The sequence below is a fragment of the Lepus europaeus genome, chromosome 15 (assembly GCF_033115175.1).
Source record: "Lepus europaeus isolate LE1 chromosome 15, mLepTim1.pri, whole genome shotgun sequence".
Lineage (NCBI taxonomy): Eukaryota > Metazoa > Chordata > Mammalia > Lagomorpha > Leporidae > Lepus > Lepus europaeus.
Genome location: NC_084841.1, coordinates 46,411,652 through 46,437,781, shown reverse-complemented (window position 1 = coordinate 46,437,781; position 26,130 = coordinate 46,411,652). Strand labels below are relative to the sequence as shown.

At 44.0% G+C, this 26,130-nt stretch overlaps 1 protein-coding gene across 4 annotated transcripts in view; it reads left to right on the top strand.

The window, feature by feature from the left end:
• PDE4D (phosphodiesterase 4D) overlaps positions 1-26,130 on the top strand; it is a 1,616,992-nt gene that overhangs the window by 1,396,177 nt on the left and 194,685 nt on the right. For all 4 annotated transcript variants that reach the window (XM_062212022.1, XM_062212021.1, XM_062212023.1 and 1 more), the window contains 2 exons: positions 6,146-6,219; positions 11,051-11,100. In XM_062212022.1, coding sequence (XP_062068006.1) covers positions 6,146-6,219; positions 11,051-11,100 — 124 coding nt within the window. The remainder of the gene's footprint in view (positions 1-6,145; positions 6,220-11,050; positions 11,101-26,130) is intronic.

The following is a 26,130-nucleotide window of genomic DNA, read 5'->3' as shown; positions in this document are numbered from 1 at the left end:
ACTCGCAGCACCTTGCAGAGGGTGGCCATTGCCCCCAGAAGTGGATTAAGTCCTTTTATGGGCTTCATCACAGTCTGCACATTTGGCCCTTTACAAGGATGTAAGATGTGGAAAGCTACACTAGAATTAAAAAAAAAAAAAAAAAAGACTGTTAAATGCAGGATAGTTTTTTTTTTTTATTTTTTTAAAGATTTATTTATTTATTTGCAAGTCAGAGTTACACAGAAAGGAGAGGCAGAGAGAGAGAGAGAGAGAGAGAGAGAGAGAGAGAGGTCTTCCATCCACTGGTTCATTCCCCTGTTGGCTGCAAAGGAGTTGTGCTGATCCGAAGCCAGGAGCCAGGAGTTTCCTTTGGGTCTCCCACATGGGTGCAGGGGCCCAAGGACTTGGGCCATCTTCTACTATTTTCCCAGGCCATAGCAGTGAGCTGGATCAGAAGTGTAACAGCTGGGATTCAAACTGACGCCCATATGGGATGCCAGCATTGCAGGCGGTGACTTTACCCTCTACAGCACCAGTCCCAAATACACAATAGTTTTGCCACTGATAGAATATAGTTAGGGAAGCAGGAAGTCCCAACTAGCATCCATTTATCTGTGACCTTCTTTTAAGTCTGGTTGGGTCCCACTGCCATATATTTTTGCCCAAACTAACTTTTCCAGGCTTTTAACATACAGGGTAGGCTGGTGCCACGGCTCACTAGACTAATCCTCCGCCTGCGGCGCCAATATCCCAGGTTCTAGTCCCGGTTGGGGCACTGGATTCTGTCCCAGTTGCTCCTCTTCCAGTCCAGCTCTCTGTTGTGGCCCGGGAAGGAAGTGGAGGATGGCCCAAGTGCTTGGGCCCTGCACCCGCATGGGAGACCAGGAGGAAGCACCTCCAGTGCAGCGCGCCGGCTGTAGAGGCCATTTGGGGGGTGAACCAATGGAAGGAAGACCTTTCTCTCTGTCTCTCTTTCTCACTGTCTAACTCTATCTGTCAAAAAAAAAAAAAAAAAAAAAAAGAAACACATACAGGGTAGAGCACTTACTACTTGATGCTAAATATTATGATGCTTACGATATAGGATGTTTATGTCCATTGAAGTGATACCAACATCATCTGGCCTGCTCTAACTGTAAATGCCTTCACCAGTGGACAGAAAGCAGATGGTTTTAGGGCAGGCACTCGAGGAAATGTTCGGTCCAAGTAGGCCAAAGGATTACCCTCTTTTCCCAGTGTGACTTAGGGTTTGAACTTTCACATTAGATTCTGTGAAAAAGCTACAGTGCTCTCAAAATAAAATATTTTTGAGTAAAATAAATAAATAAATAAATAAATAAAAGCAAGAGGCAGAAAGGTTCCCATCCTTCTAAACCTAAAAATAACTATAATTTTCCTTATAGACCTTTGGGTTTATTTCCCTGCAAGTATTTTCCTTCCAGTGATTCATAGAAACAGCTCCTCATGTCTGAAGTCCTCCAGTTCTCCCTGGTCCGTCTCGTCTTCTTCCTCTCTTGTTGCCCATTTCACGAGGCCTGAGCACTCCTCCAAAGCACGAATCAGGGTGATGCGAAGAAAGGAAACTGCTCAGTTCCCTGAGACTTTAGGAAGTCATTCAGAGATAGGCAAGTGTTCCACTCTGTTGAGTGGGGTACTGAAAACCGAAACATCTTGGATAAATGTGATTTACAGATGGGATCCTGCTCTGTCCTTCCATGTCCTATTCCCGCGTCTAAAACGCTGTCAGCGTTAAAAATTCTTGTGAGTGTTCAACCCTAGCTCTTTCCCACCTCCCATTTCTTACACTTTCCTCTCTAAGCCCAGAGTCCCTTCGATCCTCAGAAAAGTGACAGCTATAAATATTTTTCATATTTCAATTCGCCTATGTTCATGTTGAGTCTTTGGATAGGATATTTCCTTCATCATGAGAGGGCTGGAGAGGTTGAAAGTATCCTACTGCCTTCACTCCACACCACCCCCTGCCTTATTTTCCCTGGAAAATAAGACCAGTGGTTTTGGGAGGTCAGGGGTCGCTAAGAGGCATAATGCTGATGACATGCTGGAAGCCCCTTCTGCTGCCTCTAGTCTCAGCATTCCCACGATTTGTGGTTGGCCCATGTTGTAATATGCTAAATTGATTGGAATTCCCACCTGGAAGTGTGGAAGGATGAAAGAAGTGGAATGTTTGAGGACTGAAGACAGGAAACACCTGGACCCCTGGAGAGACCCTCCCAGGAGAAGACCAAGGACATGCCCCGCTGGAATCAGGCAGGAATATCTGTAGCATTTTACCTTTAATCCAACCAACACACAGCTCCTGGGGTACTCAAAGCACAGCTGCGACACACAGCCTCTGAGCTTGTAAAGTCTCCCAGGCTGACTCTGCCCATACCGTGAAAGAGCATAGTCACCTCATGTCGCCTGCTTCTGCATTTTAGCTTTTCTCTAGCCATCATCAATATAAATCACAAAGAGCATCTTCCAGGTATTAAAATTCTTTTTAGATCAAACCTTGTGAAATTGTTAACATTCACCCTTTTTGACATATCAAAAGAGCAATTTCATATGGTGTAACCAGAACATAACTTGAAAAGGTTTTCTCTTCAATTAAGATGACTTTTGTATTTCCTAAGTTATCCTAATTTGGCTCCAGAGGTTCCCTCAGGGGAATTCGAGGCAAGGTACTCTTTCACCCTACCCATCCTCTGCCCCATAATGCAATTCATGGTCTGTGTTTTGCCGCCATCTGGTGGGGTAAAATGTATATAGCACAAAACATCCCCCCTCCCACCACGATGTCCAGTTGTTTAACTGTTTAATGATGCTGACATTTTCCCGCGGTTTCCAGTGAAACCTATGGGCTAATAAATGGCTGGGAGTGCCTCGGGGAGTCAGAGAGCCACGCATGTGAGTATCTGTGAGGGGTCATCAAAAATCTCACAGCTACTGCGTAGTATGAAAAGACTATGCCTGAGTTTCAAAATCCATTGCGTGAAAGATAAAGCTGTCTTTTACTTCCATTTTCCCATAAATGTTGTAAAGTTCCCTTGTCGTCTGTCCCCATGGGCTCATAAGTGAGCCATCTGTGTCCAGAATGTCCCTGTGACACCATCAGCATTTCTTCACTAAGATGTGTAGACAAGTTTTTCTCATCACTCCTGGTGTTTGTCAGATGTTGACAGATTATACTGAAGGGGAAAAAGAGAAAGAAGTGACCTTGATTTTCTAGCCATATTATGCTGTTTGGAGAAACCCCAGAGACTTTTGATTTAGCAAACATAAAAGAGTGAAGAAAATTACAGGAACAGGGAAACTCTGACTACAGTTCTGAGAGCAGTGACTTCAAGGAGGCTGGAAGCTGCTGTGGAAGGAAAAGCAAAGGTGTGGACCCACGACTCGGGATACCAGCAGCCCTGGGTTCAAGTCCAGGCACCGCTCCCAATTCCAGCTTCCTGCAGATGCGCACACTGGGAGGCATCTAAAAAGTATATCCAGTGGTTATGTAAAGTGTAAGGAATAACAGTAAAATAGAGGCCGGCGCCATGGTTTACTTGATTAGTCCTCTGCCTGCAGCACCGGCATCACATATAGGCGCCGGGTTCTAGTCCGGGTTGCTCCTCTTCTAGGCCAGCTCTCTGCTGTGGCCCGGGAAGGCAGTGGAGGATGGCCCAAGTGCTTGGGCCCTGCACCTGCATGGGAGACCAGGAGGAAGTGCCTGGCTCCTGGCTTCGGATCGGCGCAGCACAGGCAGCCGTAGGGGCCATTTGGGGGGGTGAACCAACAGAAGGAAGACCTTTCTCTCTGCCTCTCTCTCTCTCTCACTGTCTAACTCTATCTGTCAAGTAAAAAAAAACAAAAAAACAGTAAAATAGACAGTTTAAGAAATAGAACAGTACCCCTCTCAAGTTCATCCACCCGCCCCTTCTCAGAAATAACAGTTTTATTTCTGTCTTAATTGTTGAAGGGGAGACTTTGGCTTCATAATACATTTTCCTGGTTGAATTCAGCACTATGTGAAGATACAGAGTATTCAAAAGTAAATATATAGCATTTAAACAAGAAACCTGGACAAAACAATCTAATTTAATATCTTTCTTATAACAGAGGCAAAATTCTCTACCTAAATATTTTCATGAACTAAAGTTTCCTTTCAAATGAGCATAGAACAAGAATTGCCTGCAATCCACTTTTATCAAACCCAGCTCTCCAATGCAGTAAAGTTAGTGATTGTGTATCAGAATGAAAATGTCAGAATTCACAAGGTTAAAATTTTTGATAGGAAAGGCATCGGTTAGCTGGTGTAATAACCTTCTTTAAAATGCTTTATTTGAATGTTTGATGTTCACTTCTTAAAGCCCAAATTAAGGCTGCACTATCAAATGACAGTGGATCATTTATCCAGTTTATTTCTGCATCATTCAGGGTTTCACGGCTCATGAAAGACCTCGCAGTGTGATGTCAGCAGCTGGCTATGTGGCTACTCCGTCATAGCCAGCCTGACCTTTGGAGCTGGGAGTTGTTTACATGCGATAATGAGCCAGGGTTTTCCAGGGCCTGAGTTCATCATGGCTGGCTGCTTAGGAAACACCATTAACTCCTTCAGGGGAGCCACTGGACTCACACGAATAAAAGTCATTTTAAAAATAAGGACACATATCGGAGGCACTTTTGTATACAAAAAAAATAAAAAAGCCTGATTTTACACTAGGTCAGTGTTGGATGAAAAAATTCTGGAAACCATTCTGGGAACCCTGGAGCAATTAGAAATTTCTTTTAATTGATGCCGTATGCTTCCAAGGGCAGACATTAAACAGGTTCCCATGTGCACGCCAAATCATGAACCCAGTGTGATGTTGCCACAATGGGCTGCCCTCCCTGAGGGCTTTCTATTTGCCAAACCCTATTCTTGACCCCTAACCTGTTACTTCATAAGATCCTCACAACAAGCCCATGGAGCAGATACTACGATTCCTGTTTTACACATGGGGTAACCGAGGCACAGGGAGATGATGTAACCCGTCAGAGTTCATAGCCTTAATATGAAATCGAGCCAGGCAGCCTGGGTTGATCTATTGTGCCTAGTGGAACATGTGAAATCTGTTTTAGATAAACTGAACATTCGAGTTGTCATCCAGATGACCTGTAATCCCATCTGGTACAAGGGCACTCCAACATGTTCATGGAAAGTGAAGTGTTGTGTGTTATGACAAGCCATGCACAGATTTCAGAATGCTTTGTGCCAAAATAGTGCCAGACCAAAGATAGGTATGTCATTCCTTTCTCTCATGCCATGGCTTTTGGAAGTACCCTGGCTGAGGGCTCATCCCAGGGGAAGCCACACAACATAGGAGGAAGTGAGAGGGCAGTGGGAAGTGGCCTCTTACAACTTTCTTGCCCCAGGCTTGCTTCTTATTCTTTAGCTATTTCTAATTCCAACTGCAGTTAGAAGAAGGAAGGGCTGCTGGAGACAGTGGCACCTGCTGATCTTGCCTTGGCATGTGTGGGGCCGTGCTGGGTCAGTGTTTTCAGTAATCCAGTGTCTTGTTGGATATCTTCTGTGAGCCACGCGCTGTGAGCAGGCAGGACAGTTGCATGTTCCGTGAGTGGTGTGTCCCTGTGGGTCTCTTCTATCATGGTTCTGATAACATTAGCCTGGGGGGGGGGGGATGCCTTTGTGGAAGCTAGAGGTACATGCGGCAAAGGTGAGGAAACAATTTGACATTGACTTAACTTGCTGGCTTGAAATGATGGGATTTATGGTGAAGTTGTCAATAGAATTCGGGAGTCATTTTGTCCTATTTATATCCCTAAAGTGAATCTCCATTGGTGTTCCATTTAACCTTATTTCAGATTTGCAAGCAAATGCAACAGTGCTGTGTGTATGTTGCCTGGGATATTATGCTGGGGGCTGTGGAATCCGAGGGTGCAGTGGAAACTGCTGCCATGGCTGCCATGGTCATGGGCATGGAGGAGAGGCTTCTGGCCCATGCTCTCTGCACCTCAGACAGGTGCATGTAGACTTCACTGCATGCCGGGAGACCTCTCTGTTGGGTCTGAAACTGAGTGGCAAGTAGCAATATCAAGCTGTCTCCTAACAAATCACTTTCAAATGCATTAAAATGACCCCAGTTGCAGAAGTTTAAAGGATGCTTTGTTGTTGTAGGTCTTGGCCAGCCTGCGAACCGTGCGAAACAACTTTGCTGCCTTGACTAACTTGCAGGATCGAGCGCCCAGCAAGTAAGTGATCCTCTTCTGCCTTCCTTCTTGCTGAGCTCTAAGTTAGTGTGGTCTCAAGTTCATTGAACACAAGACATTATATGCCACACTACTCTGAGTCATTGCCATGCTGTCTAACGAGGTATACTAAGTCATAAGGTGCCCTGTTAGTTTCCTATAAATACTTTGTGGTGAGGGTTCTGATATCAGAAATGATGTACTGCGACAAATAAATGTGGTGATCCCATCTGTTGGAAATCACCTGGCATCCACAGTTCCTTCCACACTGGGTAATTCTATAGTTTTGGCTTACTTCGTAAATTAACCAGGCCAAATAGTCTCGCCAAGCTTCCAAGTCAACTCAAAGTCACCCTCTTCATTCTAAGACCTCAGATAACTGGAGAAACCCCATATCATAGCAGAGAACTTTGATTATTCTGCTGTTACTGACTCTCAGATCAGCAGCTTTCATGGGGCAATTGATAAAATTGTGATTTCTGTGTTATCGGTAGAAGAATTTGAAAAAGGGATAAAGCTGAGATGGCAGATCATTGAGATTTAGGGATTCTGATAAAGGTGAAAAATCTAAAAAGAGAAAATTGATTTTCCAAGACTAAAAGAAGAACTGATCACCTATTATTCAAATTTACAGTATTTTTTAAAACCATGACTAATAACAAACATATTATTAAAATAGCAACTTGGGAGAATGTTCCAGAAGGATCAAAACATAAAAGTCAATATTAAGAAAACAGTGACTGGAAATCTATTTCGAACTAAAACTTATCCAAGTCTATAAAATTATATGGTAGCTGCTCTTTGTTGAAGAACATGAAATGTCTGAGTGTTCCCTTCTATAATAACAGACTTGACCTCCTAAATTCACATTTTCGACAATTAAAGAAAGCTCTAGCCATTATGTAGATTTTTCTGTGGTAGAAAATGGTCCTTAAAAAATCAATCCAGAGGCCGCAATCCAAATAATTGGACTGGAACCCAGAACCTTCAGTTGAGTGCTGTGCTTGCAGGTGAATTTCTGTGGCCCTATTGCCTCGGCCTGGACTCTGCACCTTCTTTTTCCTCTCCACATCCCCTGGAATAACTCATTCGTTCTCTAGGCTACAGCCTCAATATCATTTTCCTGGGGTCTATCTCCTCTGACAATATCCAACCTAGAAACACCCACTGGCCCCACAGCGGCTGCCAGGCCTTCCTGTTTCCATGTGACTGCACCCTGTCCTTAATGCCTATGTTAGCACCTGTCTCTCTGTGCTCCTCTTGCCCATATTTTTGGTGGGATGATTCTTAACCATGTCAACCCCTGGTAAGCAGGGGCGCTAGTTCGCTCACTGTTTCATTCCTGGGACCTAGCAAAATACAGAGTGATGGCCCTGCAGATGCTTGTTGGCTGAAAGCGTAGTGTGGTCATTCTGCCTGTGCAACCCAAGGGTGTGCCACTCATGCCGACCACATTTTCCATACTGCATGGCCATATGGGATCATGGCTTTGGGGGTTTGGTAGCTTATAGGGACAATGTCCACACAGTTAGAAAAATCTCAGGTCCACAGGAGGGAATGAAATTACTAATTATCACTCTCAAGTGCTTTACTGTCAAATTTCATCTAAGAAACCAGTTTGAAAGGCAAACAGGTAGTTAATTCCCTTTAAGCTTCCTTTAGCCACGGTCACATGGGTACCAGCATTTAAACTGTGGCAGGCAAGCAGGATTGGCTCTTCTGTCTCCACGAGGATGGTCTGAGGCCCGTGCTATGCAAGATAGACGCTTGCAGCCGACTTGCAGAGGCAGACAGATTCAAGTGGGAGGAGGCAGCTAGAGGAAGATATGGAACCGCAGCTGACACCTCAACTCCTGACCAGCCTTGACCACTGTGCAGTGCCAAGGGTGACATCTAGGCCAACAATGTCATCTGGTGAACTTAGGTGAAGGCCAGGGTGGCCTCTCTTGAGGACAATGCCTGTGCCTCCTCTACTGCTGCAAACTGCGACAGCTCCCTCCAGTATCAGAAGAGTGGGATTCAGTGTCCCCTGCTAGGCTGTGTTCTGTTCGGGGACATGACTCTGGCTCATCACCTGATGACTCTGGGGGAATTAGAACTTGGCCTGCTGTGCACTCCAGGGCCCCGGAAACTTTCCAGACTCACCATTGGGTTTGTGGAAGGTGCATTCGCAGGCCTGCACAGTCTGCCGCCTTATGTGCTGCAGGAAAGGATTGTAGGCAGACTGCACCAAAAGCCCACCCCTTGGGCGTGCACTCTGACGCATGGCTGACGTCTGTTAACCTGCCACCGCTTCCTCACCCTCGCTTTTTCTTGTTCCGGCCTAGTCTTTATTACATGATGCATCAGTCTAACCCCAGATCAAAATATGGATAATTTCTGCTTGCTGTTACTTGTATCAAGCTCCCAAGTGCCAGCTGTCATACTGATGTTAACAAGAAATAGTAAGGAGGCAACCAACTTTTGGTTTTCCAAAACTATGCAGTAGTATAAAATTATTCGCTTGAGAACTTCCCTAGACAGTATCAGTTCTTACAGTACAAGGACTACAAAGGAACTATCAATGCATAAATTACTGGAATATTGAACTCTCAGCAAGAAGATAGCTACTAGGATATGGACCAAAGCTATTTAAGAGCAGCAGTTCCAATCAATGCCTAGCAGTTCCAATGGCAGTTAAGACACACGCATCCCACATCAGAGGGCCTGCATTCGATGCACAGCCCTGCTCCTGATTCCAGCTTCCTAAGGGAATGGCTCAAGTAATTTCCTGGATAGTGTTCCCAGCTCCCAACCTGTCTGTAACCCTGCCTCGGCCCAACCCCTACCCAGCCCCGGCCACTCAGGACATGAACCAGTGGATGGGAACTCTCTGTCTCTCAAACAAATAAATGAAGCATTAACCTTTTAGTTTTATGAAATATTTATCAACTTCAAATTTCCCTTTTTTGTTTTGTAATCAAAAATTCCCATTATTCAAAATCTGAGTGCATTTTCAAATCAAGAACAAAATTTAAATCTCAAACTGATGTCAGTAAACTTAAGAGCAATGAAGTGAAACCCGAGGCTGTGTGGAGCCAGCAAGGATTTGCAGAACACCAGATTGCTTCCCCCAGGGGTCTCCCAGTCCTGCGGAGGGAGTCGTCACACCAGCAGGGTGCATTGGAAGAGCACCTGCGTGTAGCTGTCCATCCTGGTTCCACAAAAGCATCTACAGATGTGGCCACAGGCCAGCGTACAAGCCCCAGAACCAAGGTGCTGCAGTTCACATCTCAGCTTTGCCACTTTAAACACGTTTTTCAACTTTCTAAAGCTTTGTCTTCCTCATTGGTAAAAGGAGAACCACAAGTCCCGTTCATTAGGAGGACTGAACAAGGAAACTCTCCGGAAGTGCCCCCTTTAGCACACTGAGTGCTTCCCTGTTGGTTACTGGTAGAAGTGAAAACACACAAACAAAACTCAGATGTTTTGCTGACATCCTTAAATGTATCTCCTCTTAAAGGATTTTTAAAGGCAGTATATTTTTTTGACAGGCAGAGTGGACAGTGAGAGAGAGAGACAGAGAGGAAGGTCTTCCTTTTTCCGTTGGTTCACCCCCCAAATGGCCTCTACAGCCGGCGCACTGCACTGATCCGAAGCCAGGAGCCAGGGCTTCTCCTGGTCTCCCATGCGGGTGCAGGGCCCAAGGACTTGGGCCATCCTCCTCTGCACTCCCGGGCCATAGCAGAGAGCTGGCCTGGAAGAGGGGCAACAGGGACAGAATCCGGCGCCCCGATGGGGACTAGAACCTGGTGTGCCGGCGCCGCAGGTGGAGGATTAGCCTAGTGAGCAGCGGGGCCGGCCCAAAAGCAGTATATTTTTTTAAATGGCCAATTATAAATAACATTAGAAAATTATGTTTCAAACATTCCATAAATCACATTCTCTATATGATAGTCTATTCAACATGACTTATGAAGCACGGATTGAATTCTGGATACATCGTTCTGGGCTCTATAGGAAATACAGGTTAATCATATAGCGTGATTTTTGTTTTTGTTTTTCCTCAAGGGGTTTACAATCATAGAGCATGAAAAACCACTAAAAACTTACAGAATACAAAATAGAATCTATTGAAGTTCTGTTGCTTTGAAGTATTTCCCTGTGAAGTCTACCTCCCTGAAACTCAGAAAGAGCCCTCTTAGGCCACTACCGGTCCTGGTTTCAGGCCTCCCCAGGGGACATGGAGTAGAGTGACATGATGCACTCATACCATGGCCGCTGATGAGCTTCCTCTGCCCTCGTTTGTAATACTTCTGAAGTCTCAAACTTCCCCAACAAAGCTTTCAGAGATGTTTCTCAGTGTAAGAAGATAGAAAGGAGAAAGTTTGAATAGTTTCTCTAATTGTAAGATAATTTACAAGGAGTCATTCACATCCGATAATGTAAGGTGATCATGAAGATTTGTGCCAAAAATGTAAGCTTGTAGATTGACTGCTTTTTCTAATTCAGAAAGTCTGTATTTGTTCTGTGAGTCCTGGCTTAATTGAATATAGTCAATGAATAAGAATTTTGCTTCTATGGTGTCCTTGAGACATTTATATCACTGTACTGCACTTACTCTAAAGCCTATCGACATGAGATTTAGCAGTTTTCTTCTTTGACACATGTGGCCTGAGCCATCATACCAAGGGTGCCCAGGAACTTGACTGGATAGCCTGCAAGCATCTTCATTTGCATATCATAACTTAAAAAGAATCCTTTAAATTGCAATGCCATATCAGAAATGCCTCAGGGAATCTGCAAACCAACAATCACCAATATTTACTTCTCTACATTTTTCTCTCTTTGTCAGAAGATCACCCATGTGCAACCAACCATCCATCAACAAAGCCACCCTAACAGGTAAGAAGGGTCTGGGAGCTTATTCTTCGCGTGTTTAGGAAGAGGCTGGACCTCCCAAGGGTCAACATCGTGTGAACAGCAGTTTTATACCGTAATTATGACATGTGAATGAAATAAGGTTTTTCTTCTCTATGATATCATTTCAATCCCTGATCTCACAAGTTGTCTATTGATGCTGTTGCTTGGAAAATCTTGACTGAGGTGTCATTTTTTTTTTTTTCACCTTGCAACTTTGTGCTTGTGCTCAGTTTAGCGTTGCTCTGGTCATTTGTATTTTTAGAGGTAACATTAGCTACAAAATGGTAAATATTTTGGTTCCATGCTTGGTGGTTTATATGTGGTATGATGTGATTATGTGGCAGCTTAGTTTAATGAAAGTGAAATCATAAAAGGGTTCTTACTTAATCAGTATCCCAAATGTGTGTTGGAAGTAGCTCTGAGTAATCCTTATTACAGCTAAGAACAAATTCAGTTTGGAAGGGAAGAGAAGTTTTAATACAATGCAGAAAGGTTCACTGGGATTGAAAAAAGAGAATCCACAGATGCTTGGGAAAGCAAAGTGTAGGGGAAGATGAGGTGTAAAAATAAATTATCCCAATTCCTATTAGTCTGCTTTAGACAGGAGACTTGACCTTGACTGAACCAAAAACAGAATGCATGGTCTCATTTTGCTGAACCTGAAACCAAATTGAACCAATATAATCATTACTTGAAACCCTAACTGTTTCATTATAATAAATGCTTGGGAAAGAGATTCTCCAAACTGGACCAATATTTGATTTGATTCAAAGTTTTTCCTTAGACTAACCCACACTATGCTGAGGAGTTACTTACCTAGTTATTTGGGAGTAAACTTTGCTTGAAGTTTGACTTTATCATGTCCAGTCAGCTGGTCATGCCTACAGTTACCACATCTGAGTTGATTCTTTTTTTTTTAAATTTATTCATTTATTTGAAAGAGTTACAGAAAGAGAGAGAAAGATAGAGAGACAGAGAGTGCAAGATTGTCCATCTGCTGGTTCACTCCACTGTTGTCCAAAATGGCCAGGGCTGGGCCAGACTGAAGCCAGAAGACAGGAGCCTCCTCCAGGTCTCCCAGATGGGTGTCAGGGGCCCAAACATTTGGGCCGTCTTCTGCTGCTCTTCCCAGGCCATTGGTAGGGAGCTGGATCAGAAGCGGAGCAGCCACCACATGAATAGGTGCCCAAATGGGATGCCAGTGTTGCAGGCAGTGGCATTAGCTGCTGTACCACAATGCCAGTCCCCTCAGAGTTGATTCTGAACCAGTTAATGTTTTCTCTTTAGAGAGTCTATCAAATGGGACTTGTGTTTCAGCGAATATTAAATCATTGGCTCTCTTTTCCATGTTTCTCTTTCATGATCTTATTGGTGATTATTTTCAATTGTTGTTTCAGAATATATACAAGGGTTCTTCAAAAAGTTCATGGAAAAGGCACATTATCTTTTAATTACATTTTCCGTGAGCTGTTTAATGTTTCCTTGTATATAGTTCACCAGTTTGGTTCTTCACATTGATTGAGAGATGAACAATAAAAATCTATGCTCCAGGAAGATATTCGGTAAAAAAATGTCTTCAGAAACCCAAATTCAATATAAATGAGCCTGAACTAAGCAGAGGGTGTGGAGCCATGTCCCCATGTCTCTGTGCACTTTTCTGAACATGTTGTGGGATGAACCAGTCTTCTGTGGACGTGAGCCTGGGGCCCTAGTAAGACAAACTGCGGGGAATCTGGTCTCCAGTCCTGGGCTGGGCAGTCTATCTCTTTGCAAATGCTCCTCACGCCATTTTTGTAATAAGCAAGACTGACTTTGTTTTCAGTAGAATGCAGTGCTATTTTGGTCCCCAAACCTTTTCTAGTTTCAGGTCACACATGAGCTGGCTTCACAGGTGAGCCGGGGCCCCCCGCCCAGAGGCTCAGCTTCAGGTTCCAGTGCAAATTTCTGGGTCCAACAAGAAACAGTTGGATGCTCAGGGGTCTGGGTGGCTGCTCAGCCACTCTAGCAGTTGCCCAGCCCAGATTAATGGGGAGATGGCTGCACTCAGAGGGCTCAGACTTGGTCCCAGACACATGTGAGAGACCCCATAGAAGATCTTAGAAACCTTTATATAATACTGAGATCTTGAAGCAATCCTTGAGCAAACCATGAGGTATAAAGTTTGGAAATGAAGGTTCATATGGCTTCAGTTGTACCCTCAAGCTCCTGACCTGAAGCCTAGGGTCAATGGGCTATAGAAATATCTTAATCTACATCGGAAACTAATGGGGCTCACGTTGTGGTATAGCAGGTTAAGCCTCCACCTGCATCCCATATGGGTGCTGCCGGTTCAAGAGCTGAGTGCTCCACTTCCAATCCAGCTCCCTCCTAGTGTGTCTAAGGAAGCAGCAGAAAATGGTCCAAGTGCTTGGGCCCCTGCACTCATGTGGGAGACCCGAAAGGAGCTCCTGGCTTTGGATCAGCCCAGCTTTGACCATTCCAGCCATTTGGGGAGTGAATCAGCATATGGAAGACCTCTCTCTCTTCCTCTGTAATTCTGCCTTTCAAATAAATAAGTAAAACTCTAAAAAAGAAGATAAAGAACTTCAACTGTCTGCATATATCATACTATGATGTCATGCCATGCTTTCTAAAGATTTCTCCCATTGAACTCACAATATCCTTTTCCCCTCATTGAGACTATTCTACTTGACACGTACAAAAGCTAACAAAGTTTGATTTTCCATTAGTATGAAAGCATGTTAGTCACTGCAGTTTTTATTTCCATATATAATAGGTAAAGATACAGACCCAAAGTGATCTAACAGTTCTTTAACAATAAAGCTTCTAAAGGTACATTTACAATAGAGGCTATTAAATGTCTGTTTGTTCTTTCTGATGCTTTAACAAAAGATGGTGGGTAGCATTCGGAGCCAAAGCATGAACCCAGTCTTTCTCTTTTGCCTAAATCTCAGGACTGTTGTGAGAATTCAAGGGTTACAGAAAGGATAGAGTCCCAGTAGGGCCCCCTCCAACTCTGCCCCAGGCTCACATTTGTTTGTGGTTGCTCCCAAGGCTGATTTAAAAACTTGAAGCATAGAGGTGGCAGAGGTCATTAAATGTCTGTCAGCTTCTGTGTGCATTTCACTCATACTGACAAGATGCTTTCAGAAATCCCTACATTATTTGGAGTAAGTATTCGCCTTCTTGGTGGGTGTGTGCACCAGAGCTACAGTGTGTCGAAACATGTTTTGGGACCACGATCTCTGTTTCGGGAGTTGAGCTGTATCACCGTATGGGACAGTCAATTCACTTGAGCACTTTGCATTCAAATGTAAAGAAAAAGGTTCTGCAGCCATCCCAGGAAATCTTGTCATGTCTTCCCAGTATCATGTTGAGTGTGTTTCAACTTCATTTAATCACCTTTGACTTGAGGATTTTTATGCAAGAATAGCTCTGAAAAAATTTACTTAGATTTCTTTGTTTTAAAGAGGAAAAAACTGAGACCTGTGAGAGAAAATGCTGCTTAGTAGCAAAGCCAGGAATAAGCATGTGGTTCCTTAAAAATTAAAAAAAAAATATTTATTTATTTTGAATGTCATAGTTAGAGAGACAGAGACAGAGAGAGCGAGAGATCCTCCATCCACTGGTTCACTTCCTAACTGGCCTCAACAGCCTGCCTTGGGCCAGGCCAAAGCCAGGCCAGGAGCTTCATTCGGGTCTCCCACGGGGTTGGCATGGGCCCAAGCACTTGGACCATCTTCCATTGCCTTTCCCAGACCATTAGCAGTGGAGCAGCCAGGACAGAAAGCGGCGCCCATATGGGACACAGGTGTCAGTGTCGCAGGCAGCTGCTCTACTCACTGCGTCACAGTGCCAGCCCCATGTGGTTCCTTTTTCTGAACCCAGGGTTCCTCTTACACTCTTATAAGAAAAAGGTGCCCTTCGGTCTCATGGAAGTGTGTGTTTTAGAGGAAATAAAAGTGTTGAAGAATGTTAATTTCTAAGTAATAGATATAGCATTGGAGTATTTGTACATGAACTTGAAAATTAGAAAATGTATTATCCCAACTTTAGACATGTCCTTTAAGTTGGGTCTTTTTATTCTACGCTGGCTATATCCTAGATGTGGAAAGATACAGTCTAAGGCAAAGGACTTTTGGCTTTTGATTTGGGAAATACAAGGTCTTATATCCAAGCAATAAAACTAGTATGATTACCTCTTCTCTCCTGTAGAGGGAGACACATGATGCGGTAATGTCCATCAACTCAGACTGAACTGGTTCAGAAAAAAATGTGGTGTAGTCTCCATTCCGCTTTGTGTTTTCTTACCCTGAATATTTATGACTTTGTTCTTAAAAAGGGCACATTCTAAATAGAATTTAGTCAATCAGTAGGTAGAGGATTAAAAACTAAACTATCCAAATACTAGTCAGTCAAAATGGGATGAAAAGAAAATCTTATGTTTATTCTTTGTGCTAAAATCCAAGGGGAGAAAGCAAGAAGAAAGATATTTAGCTGGGACAAATATTTTATTACCGGAGCTAATCATTCAATGCTTTGAGCTTATTAGAGGAAAGAAACTATGCAACTATTTCATGGTGACTGTAATGATGCTACTGCTTAGATCTGCCCTTTAAGTCTGTTTGAGTGTTTCTATATAATATTAGTTTAAAATATTCGATATTTTAAAATAAAGTATATTTAATATTTTGTATATAATCTATATAATATTAAAAAAATAGGGTCTGGCACTATGGTGTAGTGGGTAAAGCTGCTGCATCCCATATGGATGCTTGTTCAAGCCCAGTCTGTTTCACTTCCAATCCAACTCACTGCTAATGCACCTGGGAAAGCAGCAGAGCATGGCCGAATGAGCCCTTGCATCTACATGGGAGTCCTGGAAGTAGCTCCTAGCTACTAGTAGATCCTAGTTTTGGATCTGGATCGGCCCAGCTCTGGTCATGGGAGCCATTTGGAGAGTGAACCAGTGGATAAATCTCTCTCTCTTTTTCTCCTTCTCTGTGACTCTGCATTTCAAATAAAATAAATATTTTAAAAAATGGAAATACACATAGGGGTGGCATTCATCACAGTGGTTAAGCCACTACTTGGGTAGCGCATATCACTTATCAGAACATCTGAGTTTGCATCCTGGCTCCGCTCACCACTGCAGCTTAATGAGCACCCTGGGAGGCAGCCGGGGATGGCTTAAGTAGTTGAGTCCCTGCACCATGAGTTCTCAGCCCCTGGCTCCAGTGTGGCCCAGCCCTGGCTGTTGTAGGCATTTGGAGAGCGAACCAGCAGATGGAAGAACTTGGCTCTGTGTCTGAGAGAGAGAGAGGGAAAGAGAGAAAGAGGGAGAGAGCAAGTGAGCTAGTTACGAGTTGGGGGCAGGAGTAACATAAAGAAGGCCAAGCCCTGAGGTGACTCTGAACTCAAATGTGTGTGAGGTCTGTGCATGAAGAGGGGGCCAAGCCCTGGCAGAGAAGCCCCACCATCCTCATCCGCCACTAGCAGGCAGTAGCTGCCCAGTGTCTTTTTTCTTTCATAAAAGTGAAGGTTGTGGCAACACTTCAGTTACTGCAGAGAATGAGTGTTCAGTAACCTTTCTTAGGATGTGATTGGAGAATGCTCATGATACATTATGCTTAACAGCTTTAATAAAACATTCATAAGGATCATGTGTGTCTTATTTAGAGGGTTGTTTTTGCTTGTTTTGCTTTTTTATTTAATACATCTCATGACTGTCAGATATTCTAAAATTTTAAGCTAAAGGGGGTTACTTTTACAATATCTCTACATGAAAAAGGTTTTGCTTAAATATAGGAAGGATGACTACTAGTTAAACTTATGATCTTTCTAGGGCAGTAACAGTCCAGTTCTTTCCTTATCAATTTACCAGTTTGATCTTCTTAGGCTTTCCTTTAGGGGTTTCTCCTATTTATTTATAAAAAGTCCATGTCTGATGGTGACTTTTTGACAGAAATTAATTGAAGTTATGCTTGGTTTTCTAAACAGTGAAAACAAGTGATATATTCTGATTATGGGGGAGAATAATTGAAGTGTATCTCGTGACAAAGTGTCTGATTTGGTTATAACTTTAATTGAAATAATTAAATATTCATTTAGTCAACACAGCAAAAAGATTTAGTCCAACAACATAGAGTGAAAACCTGGCTTTCCTCTTACAATCCTGTTTTTGACAATTTAATTAAAATCTCTAAGCTTTAATTTTTTTCATCAGTAAATTCTAAGTCCTGCTTAGCACAGTGATTGGTACCTAGAAGGTATTCAACAAAATTTAGTTATAATTATTGCTATCATTGTATTAATATTGTTATTACCCACTGGGTCAACAAATATGTACCTTATTATATATTGTCTGCAACAAAGTAGATGAGTAAAATGTGATCATTGCTTTCACATAACATACAATCTATGGGAGGAGGAATTATGAATGATTAAGAAATAAAAAAGCACCATGAATTAGACCTCTTCAAGTACAGGTATTTGAAGTAGGCAGCAAATACCTGGGGAAAACTCTGTGCTAAACTGTGAGGAATGTAGTGTTCTCCATGTGGTTAGGGGAAGGTTGACCTGTACCAGGAGACCAGCCAGAGTGAGATACAGAGACATTAATGCCTGTCCAGATAGGGACTGGGAACAGTAACAGACAAGTATGGTTGAATGTGTGTGGGAGCACCTGTACATGAGGCTCTCCAAGTAGGGTAAAGCAGTAGCATCCCAGGCCTGTGTAGCAGTGGACTTCCTCTTATGGGATGGAGAGTCATCATCAGTCATTTTTAATCAGAGGAGTACACCTACATTCTTGAATAACAGCAATGTGAACCAGTGTAGGCCTCTTCCATGATAAAGATTCTGTGGCTCTGAATTGGAGTTCAGATGTGAGGAGATGACGTGATAGACCCATAACTCTTTTCGGAGACAGAGTTGAGAAAGCTTGGGTGTTAATTATACTGGGAAGTGAGGAAGAAATGAAATCATGTACACACAGATGTTCATCACAGCATTGTGAATATGCGTAAAAGGTGAAAATAACGCAAATGCTAGATAAGATGGTATTCTATTTATGTATGTAAAAAATGTAATGAAATTTTTAAAATTATTTGCTTTTGAGGCTATTATAATATAGAAAATGCTTCTGTATTGAAGAGTTCTTGAAATGCTTTATGGACAATAGGCACACATGCATGTTAATTATTATTAGATTTCACTTAGGACCTTTCTAGATGGTGACTGATAAACAAGAAAAGCAGATTTTACGTAGAATCTGTTGACAAACATCTACGTATTTCTTAGGTCTCACTTGTCAGTTTGCTTCTCCTTGCCTAGAAAAGGCACTGAGGAGACACTGCCTAATGATGTGTCATAAGAGGTTGCCACAGTCGAGCGCCGACTGCATTTTCAGAGAATAGTAAGACCTCTTGGGTGGGGCAGCAGTCTTGTCTATTACCCATCACAAGACCATAACGTAGCCTCCCATTGATTAGCAGAGCTACTGGGTAAGTAGAGGACCTAGATGTCTCCAAAGTGCATTCCCACCCGTGTCCTTTCCTCACGGTCCCAAGTTCCAAGGGAGGAAACTTCCCCAGCCTGCCAGAGTAAAGGAATCCCCAAGGGATACTTGAGAAAGGCCCAGAAAGACTGATTCTCAGACAAGCCAGAACAGAATCCCTGGCATCAAGCTCGGGGTCTACACTCTGAACACGGGCTCCCAATGGAATGATTTGAATTTTGGAACACTGAAGGAAGTAGGAGAGCATGCAGCCCGTGACCTGTGTTGTCATTGAGTTGCTGGTAATTTGTTAGAATACTCCTGCCTTGCTGGGAAATGTATATAGTGACATCCACACCCCTTTCTTTTTTTTTTTTAATTTTTTTAAAATTTTATTTATTTATTTTTGACAGAGTGGATAGTGAGAGAGACAGAGAGAAAGGTCTTCCTTTTGCCGTTGGTTCACCCTCCAATGGCCGCTGCGGCCAGCGCATCACGCTGATCCGAAGCCAGGAGCCAGGTGCTTATCCTGGTCTCCCATGTGGGTGCAGGGCCCAAGGACTTGGGCCATCCTCCACTGCCTTCCTGGGCCATAGCAGAGAGCTGGCCTGGAAGAGGGACCACCGGGATAGAATCCGGTGCCCCAACCGGGACTAGAACCCGGTGTGCCAGCGCCGCAAGGCTAATCCCTTTCTAACAAACATTGCCGTCAGGCGACAACAAGATAGCGTGTGAGAAGTGCTCACTGATTAATGCAAGAAAACACAAGATGACATTATTATCTGCCACCCTCGTCACCACGGCCGTCATCTTTGGCGTGGTCATCTCTGTTATCACTCAAAATGTTTACAAGATTTTAATTTAACCCACTTGCTCCTCTCCGAGAAGAAAATGCAGTATCAAGTCCAGGTTTCCATCTGTGGGATGGGATTGAGTTAGAGAAATAGTAACTGTAACTGTATTCTTTGAGTCTTCACAGACACAGTACCAAGTCTCCTTTAAAAAAAAAAGTTAAAAATAAAGAACAACAAAATCTGCATTTGTAGGTCTCTCCCTTTATCTATAAAACATTTCCCACCATTTACGTCTTAAAACGTATACTAGAGGGACTGACGTTGTGGTGTAGTGGGTGAAGCCACTGCCCGCAGCACCGGCATCGCAAATAGGCACCCGTTCGAGTTCCAGCAGCTCCACGTCAGATCCAGCTCCTTGCTAATGTCCTTGGAGGTGCAGTGGAGGCCCCTGCGCCCATGTGGGAGGCCCAAGGGAAGCTCCTGGCTCCTGGCTTGAATCTGGCCCATCCCTGGCCATTGGGGCCATCTGGGGTGTGAACCAGTGGATGGAAGACTTCTCTCTGTCTTTCCCTCTCTGTCTGAAACTCTACCTTTCAAATAAATAAGATAGATCTTAAAAAAAAAAAAAAAGGAGGGGGGAACTCTTAGGCATACTCAGAAATTCAGACTATTGTAGAACAAAACATTGAAATTTCTTTTGGACTAACTTCTCAAATTTTACTGGTTAAATGTTACAAAGACTTTTTAAAAAAGATTTATTTATTTACTTGAGAGGCAGAGTTACAGACAGAGAGATGGTGTTCCATCTGCTGGTTCACTCCCCAAATGGCTGCAATGGCCAGAACTGAGGTGATCCAAAGCCAGGAGCCAGGAGCTTCTTCCAGGTCTCCCACATGGGTGCAGGGGTCCAAGGGCTTAGGCCACCTTCTACTGCTTTCCCAGGCCATAGCGGAGAGCTGGATCAGAAGAGGAGTAGTCGGGACATGAACTGGTGCCCATATTGGATGCACAGCCTCAGGCAGAGACTTGGCCTACTATGCCAGGGTGGCGACCCCAGGATGAATTATTTAACTCTGTGAATAAATGAGGAAATTCACTCACAGTGTCCTTTCCTTTATTATCTCAAAAAAGAAATGCTTTGCAAATCAGTTTGGACATATTATTAGCACTAATATTAATAATGGTGTACATCAACTGACATTTGATATGTACTGAACACTATAGATGGTTAATCTTTTTAACCTTATAATTAATCTGAAGAGGTAGGCACAGTTGCTGTTTCTTGCTTTACAGATGAGAAAATGGGCTCGACGAGTTAAATTATTTTTTTAAGATTTATTTATTTATTTGAAAGTCCTAGAGAGAGGGAGAGATGGAGATCTTCCATCTGCTGCTGCACTCTCGAGATAGCTGCAATGGCCGGGGCTGGGCCAGGCCAAAGCCAGGAGCCGGGAACTTCATCAGGGTTTCCCATGTGGGTGATAGGGACCCAAACACTTGGGCCATTTTCTACTGCTTTTCTCAAGCCATTACCAGGGAGCTGGATCAGAACTGGAGCAGCTGGGCACCAACCAGCACCCATATGGGATGCTGTAGGCATCGTAGGCAGATGCTGTGCCTGCTATACCACAATGCTGGCCCCAAGTTAAATGGTTTAAATTATTTAAATTAAAATATATATATATATATATATACATATATATATATATATATATAACTAGCACATGACAAAGTACACATTAAGCCTGACTTAGAGACAAAGTAGTAAATTATTTCTGCTTCAAATTTAAAAAATCTATTTATTTGAAATGCAGAGAGACAGAACCAGAAAGACAGAAATTCGAGCAGATGGAGATGGATCTCCCAACTGCTGGTGTACACATCTAATGCCGATATAGTCAGGGTTGGGCCAGGCCAGAGCCAGCAGCCTGGAACTCATCTGTGTTTCCCACATGAGTGGCAGAGACTCAAGTCCTTGAGCATCATGGCTGCCTGTCAGGATTTGCATCAGCAGGAAACTGGACTATGATGTGGAGCTGGGGCTTGAACCCCATCATTCTGCATCCCAAACAGCATCTTAACTGCTGTGCTGAACACCTGTCCCCAAATGTACAGACATACATACTCAAACATGTGCAAGCAGCTGTATCTACAGCTCCCCAGAGTTGCTCCCTCTGATTTCTCTCACCCTATCCCTTCCTTTCTCTTCCCCCCCCCAATCCCCTTCCCTTTCATCTCCTTTCTTTCATTTCCTTCTGAATGTGTCTTTTTTCTTTTTCCTTTGAGAGTAAGAACAAATCTGTGCCATCAATTACTGAGTATGAGTGGAGAGTAGGGCAGGAGAGGGGTATAAATCTATGTGAGTACAGAAACGCTTTGGAAGCCTCAGTCAGTTATAGAAGCTGGGAAAGGTTTCCTGCCTGGGATGCAGAATTCTTCCAGCACTCAAAGTTCCCACAATTCTCTTCCTGTCCCCTCAGAGGGGCCCACTGTCACCAGAGGGCCAGAGCATCGCCAGAAAAGGCGCTAGGTCTGTGTGGGAAGTGCGGCAGAGGGAAGGCATTGCAAGGTTTAGGTACAGCGGTGACCCTCACCTTGCTTCCAGGACAATTGGCTGTGATGTCTCTGAAAACACTGGCTCTGCCCTGTGGGGATCCTCATCTTCTGTTTGCGTGAAGGCTTGCCATTGCCTCTTCATGGCCATCATCGCCTTCTTGGGTACCATTTCTCGGTATGAAGTGCTCTCGCTCGCTATCTCCCAGATAGAGCATTCTGCTGCCTAAATACCCAATGCTTTTCCATGTTTCGTCTCCCTTCACGTTTCTGTAGTTTGTTGTCAGCACTGATTGCCTTGGGCTGGTACTTCTGATTTGCTGTATTCTACATGCCTGGCAAAACAGATGGATGTTGATGACATTTTCTTATGGACATGTGTCAGATGTTCGCCTACTGCACACTGCATTGTCCACATGGAGAACTTCGTCTCTGTGTTTCCCTGCGTTTGCTTTTCCATTCATTCAGTCTCTTGTGTGTGAAGGGCTGTACTTGGGATCTGAGGACCCGGTGAGCCACAGAACACCTCTGAGCTTCAGAACCATGACCTTGGACGGCTGTTGGACTGAGCACAGTAAAAGATGTGCTGTTAAGTGACAAAGAACTCTAAGTAGGAGAAAAACAGGACTGAATAAGTACAGTCAGAAAGGGAAGAGGAAGAAATGGGAGAGCCCTTCTTCCTGGAGACCAAAGAGGAAGCGGCCAGAAAGGATGTGGGGAATCAAGTCAGGGACTTAGGAATAACTTAGCAGCCAGATAAAGGAGAAGGCTGGGAGAAGGACAAAAAGAGCGATGTTTTCCAAATAGCCACGTAGGGAAGTAGACAGGGACTGGCCGTGGACCTAAGACAGACTTGAGGAACAGTGAGAGTCTCTAAGACAACTCTGAAGTCATGAATGGTAGATTGACCGTACTATTTGACTGAAATTATTTTTACAGAAATAGACCTATGTTCTCTTTTCCCGCAGGCCTTGACTTTGAAAAAGTTCTAAGACTTGGTAGGTTTTGTTTGTTTTGGTGTCCACGTCAGAACTTGTGCGGAAGAGGAAGCACAGGGGTCAGAGGTCAGAAGACTGGGGCTTTGTGGCTGGCTGACCTGCTTTCAGCTGCGTCTGTGACCTTGGACAAGTTACTCCAATGGCCTGAAAACTCTGCTAGGTAGACTACAATAATGCCTCTCTAATTTTGAAGGAGGATATGAGCTAATCCAGGTGAAAACGGGCACAGTGTCTGGAACGTGATAAACACTGGGTCTTATTGAACAATACGTGGAGAGTACTTTGTTGAGAACACATTAGAAACTGTCACTAGCCATCATTCTGTTATTTTGTTACTGCTGAGCTTCAAAATTCTCATCTTGGGAAACTTCCTTCTGAGACCTGCTGCCATGGCTGAAAACATTGTGAAATGGCTTTCGCGATGTTCATGTGAGGAAAAGCTGTCCCCCCACTTCTGACCAAAACATTATGTCCAATAGAATCTCCAGCTGCACTCTCCAGACAGGATGCCAAGTTAGCACAGGTGAGGATAACTCCAGAGTTGAAGCTACTCTCAAAGAAAAATCTAAGTAAAGAACTTTTTAAAAATGTGTCTTTAATATTTAGTTTCACCTACTCAAAAGGCAGAGCAAGGTGATGGTGGGTGGGGACCTCTGTCTTCCATCTACTGGTTCATTCCCTAAATGTCATAAAATGGTCAGGGCTGGGCCAGTCTGAAGCCAAGAGTCCAGTACTCCATCCAGGTCTCCCACGTGGGAAGGGGCCCAAGCACCTAAGCCATAATCTGCTGCCTCCCAGGATGCAATGGCAGGGAGCTGAATCAGACATGAAATAGCCAGAACTTGAACTGGCATTAAATATGGGATGTGGGTGTCCCAAGTAGTGGCTCAACCCACCAAGCCACATTACCCACCCTGAGGAAGAAGATACTTTTTTTTTTTTAAATTTATTTGACAGGTAGAGTTATAGACAGTGAGAGAGACAAAGAGAAAGGTCTTCCTTCCATTGGTTTCTTCCCCAAATGACCGCCATGGCTGGCGCCGATCTGAAGCCAGGAACCAGATGTCTCTTCCTGGTCTCCCATGTAGGTGCAGGGGCCCAAGCAACTGGGCCATCCTACACTGTTTTTCCAGGCCACAACAGAGAGCTGGACTGGAAGAGGAGCAACTGGGACCAGAACCCAGCGCCCATAATGGATGCCGGCACCACAGGCGGAAGATTAACCAAGTGAGCCACAGCACAGGCCAGAAGATACTTTTGAAGTGTTTGAAGTGAGGGTTCAGGGCTGTGCCATGGCATAGCAGATAAAACTGCCACTTGCAGTGCCGGCATCCCATATGGGTGCCGGTTCGAGTCCCGGCTGCTCCACTTTTGATCCAGCTCTCTGCTGTGGCCTGGAAAAGCAGTAGAAGATGGGCCAACTCCTTGGACCCCTACACTTGTGTGGGAGACCTGGAAGAGGCTCCTGGCTCCTGGCTTTGGCCTGGCCTACCTCCCTGCTGTTGCAGCCATTTAGGAAGTGTACCAGTGGATGGAAAATCAATTTCTCTCTGTCTGCCCCTCTCTGTAACTCTGACTTTCAAATAAATAAATATTTTTAAAGTGATTGATCAGTGCATTTGATGAAAAAATATTTTGAAATCCGTGCATAGTTTTTTCATCATACACATTTTCCGTGACCATTTTGACATACCCAAGTATAACAGGGACACGGAAGGCAATTCCCAGATAGGCAGTCCTCAAGTGTCTACAGTGATGGCAACACCTGGAATAAGCCTATAGACGGGTTTTCCCAGGAGTCAGGAGGAGGCAGCTTCATCTGAATTCTAGTATGTTTGTGAGGGGCAAAGGCAGACCCTGTGAGAGCTTGTGTGTACGTTTCAGCTCTACTTTATGCAGCCTTTGTCTCTACAAAGCCTTATAGTGAGGTTCTGGTTGCCGGAAATGGCTGCAGGTGCTTAGAATGCAGAAGGCCAATGTGTCTGAGTTTGCTAGCCCAGAGAGGGGCCTGGGAGCCCTCGTCATTTCCAGACAGGGCAGTAGGAGAAATTGCCCTGACTTCTTGTCATTCCATTATTTCCCAGGGAATCTATTGAATGCCTGCTGGGCACTTAGAGGGTTTCAGCATCTCAGGGTACTTTGAGGCTTCCATTCTTCTCTGGGCTAGTTTGTAACCCTCACTTAAAGAACGGTGTATCAGCAGCAATCCTTGGGTTGCGAGACAAAAACCAACTCTGGCAACTTACAGAAAACAGACTTGAGTGGAACATTATTGGAAGGATTCCCAATTCCCTGAGGATTAGTGGGGAGGCTGGAGGGTGAGGTTTGAAGGGATCATACTGCTAGAAAGCCACAAATCAAGGAGAAGGTCTCCTACAGGAAGCAATCTAGTGAGATCCCTGCAGTGGTTTTTAGTTTCTTTGCTATTTTGTTTAAGAGCCCAACAGCAGTGCAGTGGTCTAATTGGCTTAGTTTGGGGTTTGGGTCTTGGCATCTGGCTTCAGTCCCACCAGACTCTATGCACTATAATGTGGTTGTAAGAACCCCCAAGTTATGGGATCAGATTTTGTGGATTCATATCCTAGCTCTGCCACTTACAGCTGTTTCTCCTCAAACAATTCACTTAACATTGTGCAGCCTCAAGTTCTTCATATCTGAAGTGAGCATAATAAGAATTATCTTAGAGGCCAGCATTGCAGCGTAGTAGGTACCGAAAGCCTCTGCTACCCTCCCATGTGGGTGCTGGTTTGAGTCCTGGCTGCTCCACTTCTGATGCAACTCCCTGCTGATGTGCCTGGGAAAGCAGCAGAAGATAAGACCCAAGTGCTTGAGCCCCTGTATGCATGTGGGAGACCCAGAAGAAGCTCCTGGCTCCTGGCTTCAACCTGGCCCAACCCTGGCTGTTGCAGCCATTTGGGGAGTGAACTAGCAGATGGGAGATCTATCTCTATCTCTCCTTCTCTCTCTGTAACTCTGCCTTTCAAATTAATAAATCTTTTTAAAAAAGAATTATAGTATGCTGATGAAAATTATTTGATATGGTACTCTTGACAAATGGAGCAAACTGCATGGGACATAGTAAGCACTTAATTGTTCTTGACTATACTGTTAAAATTTTCCAGGAGTGAGCATTTGGCCTGGTGGTTAAGATGCAGTTGGGGATGTCAAC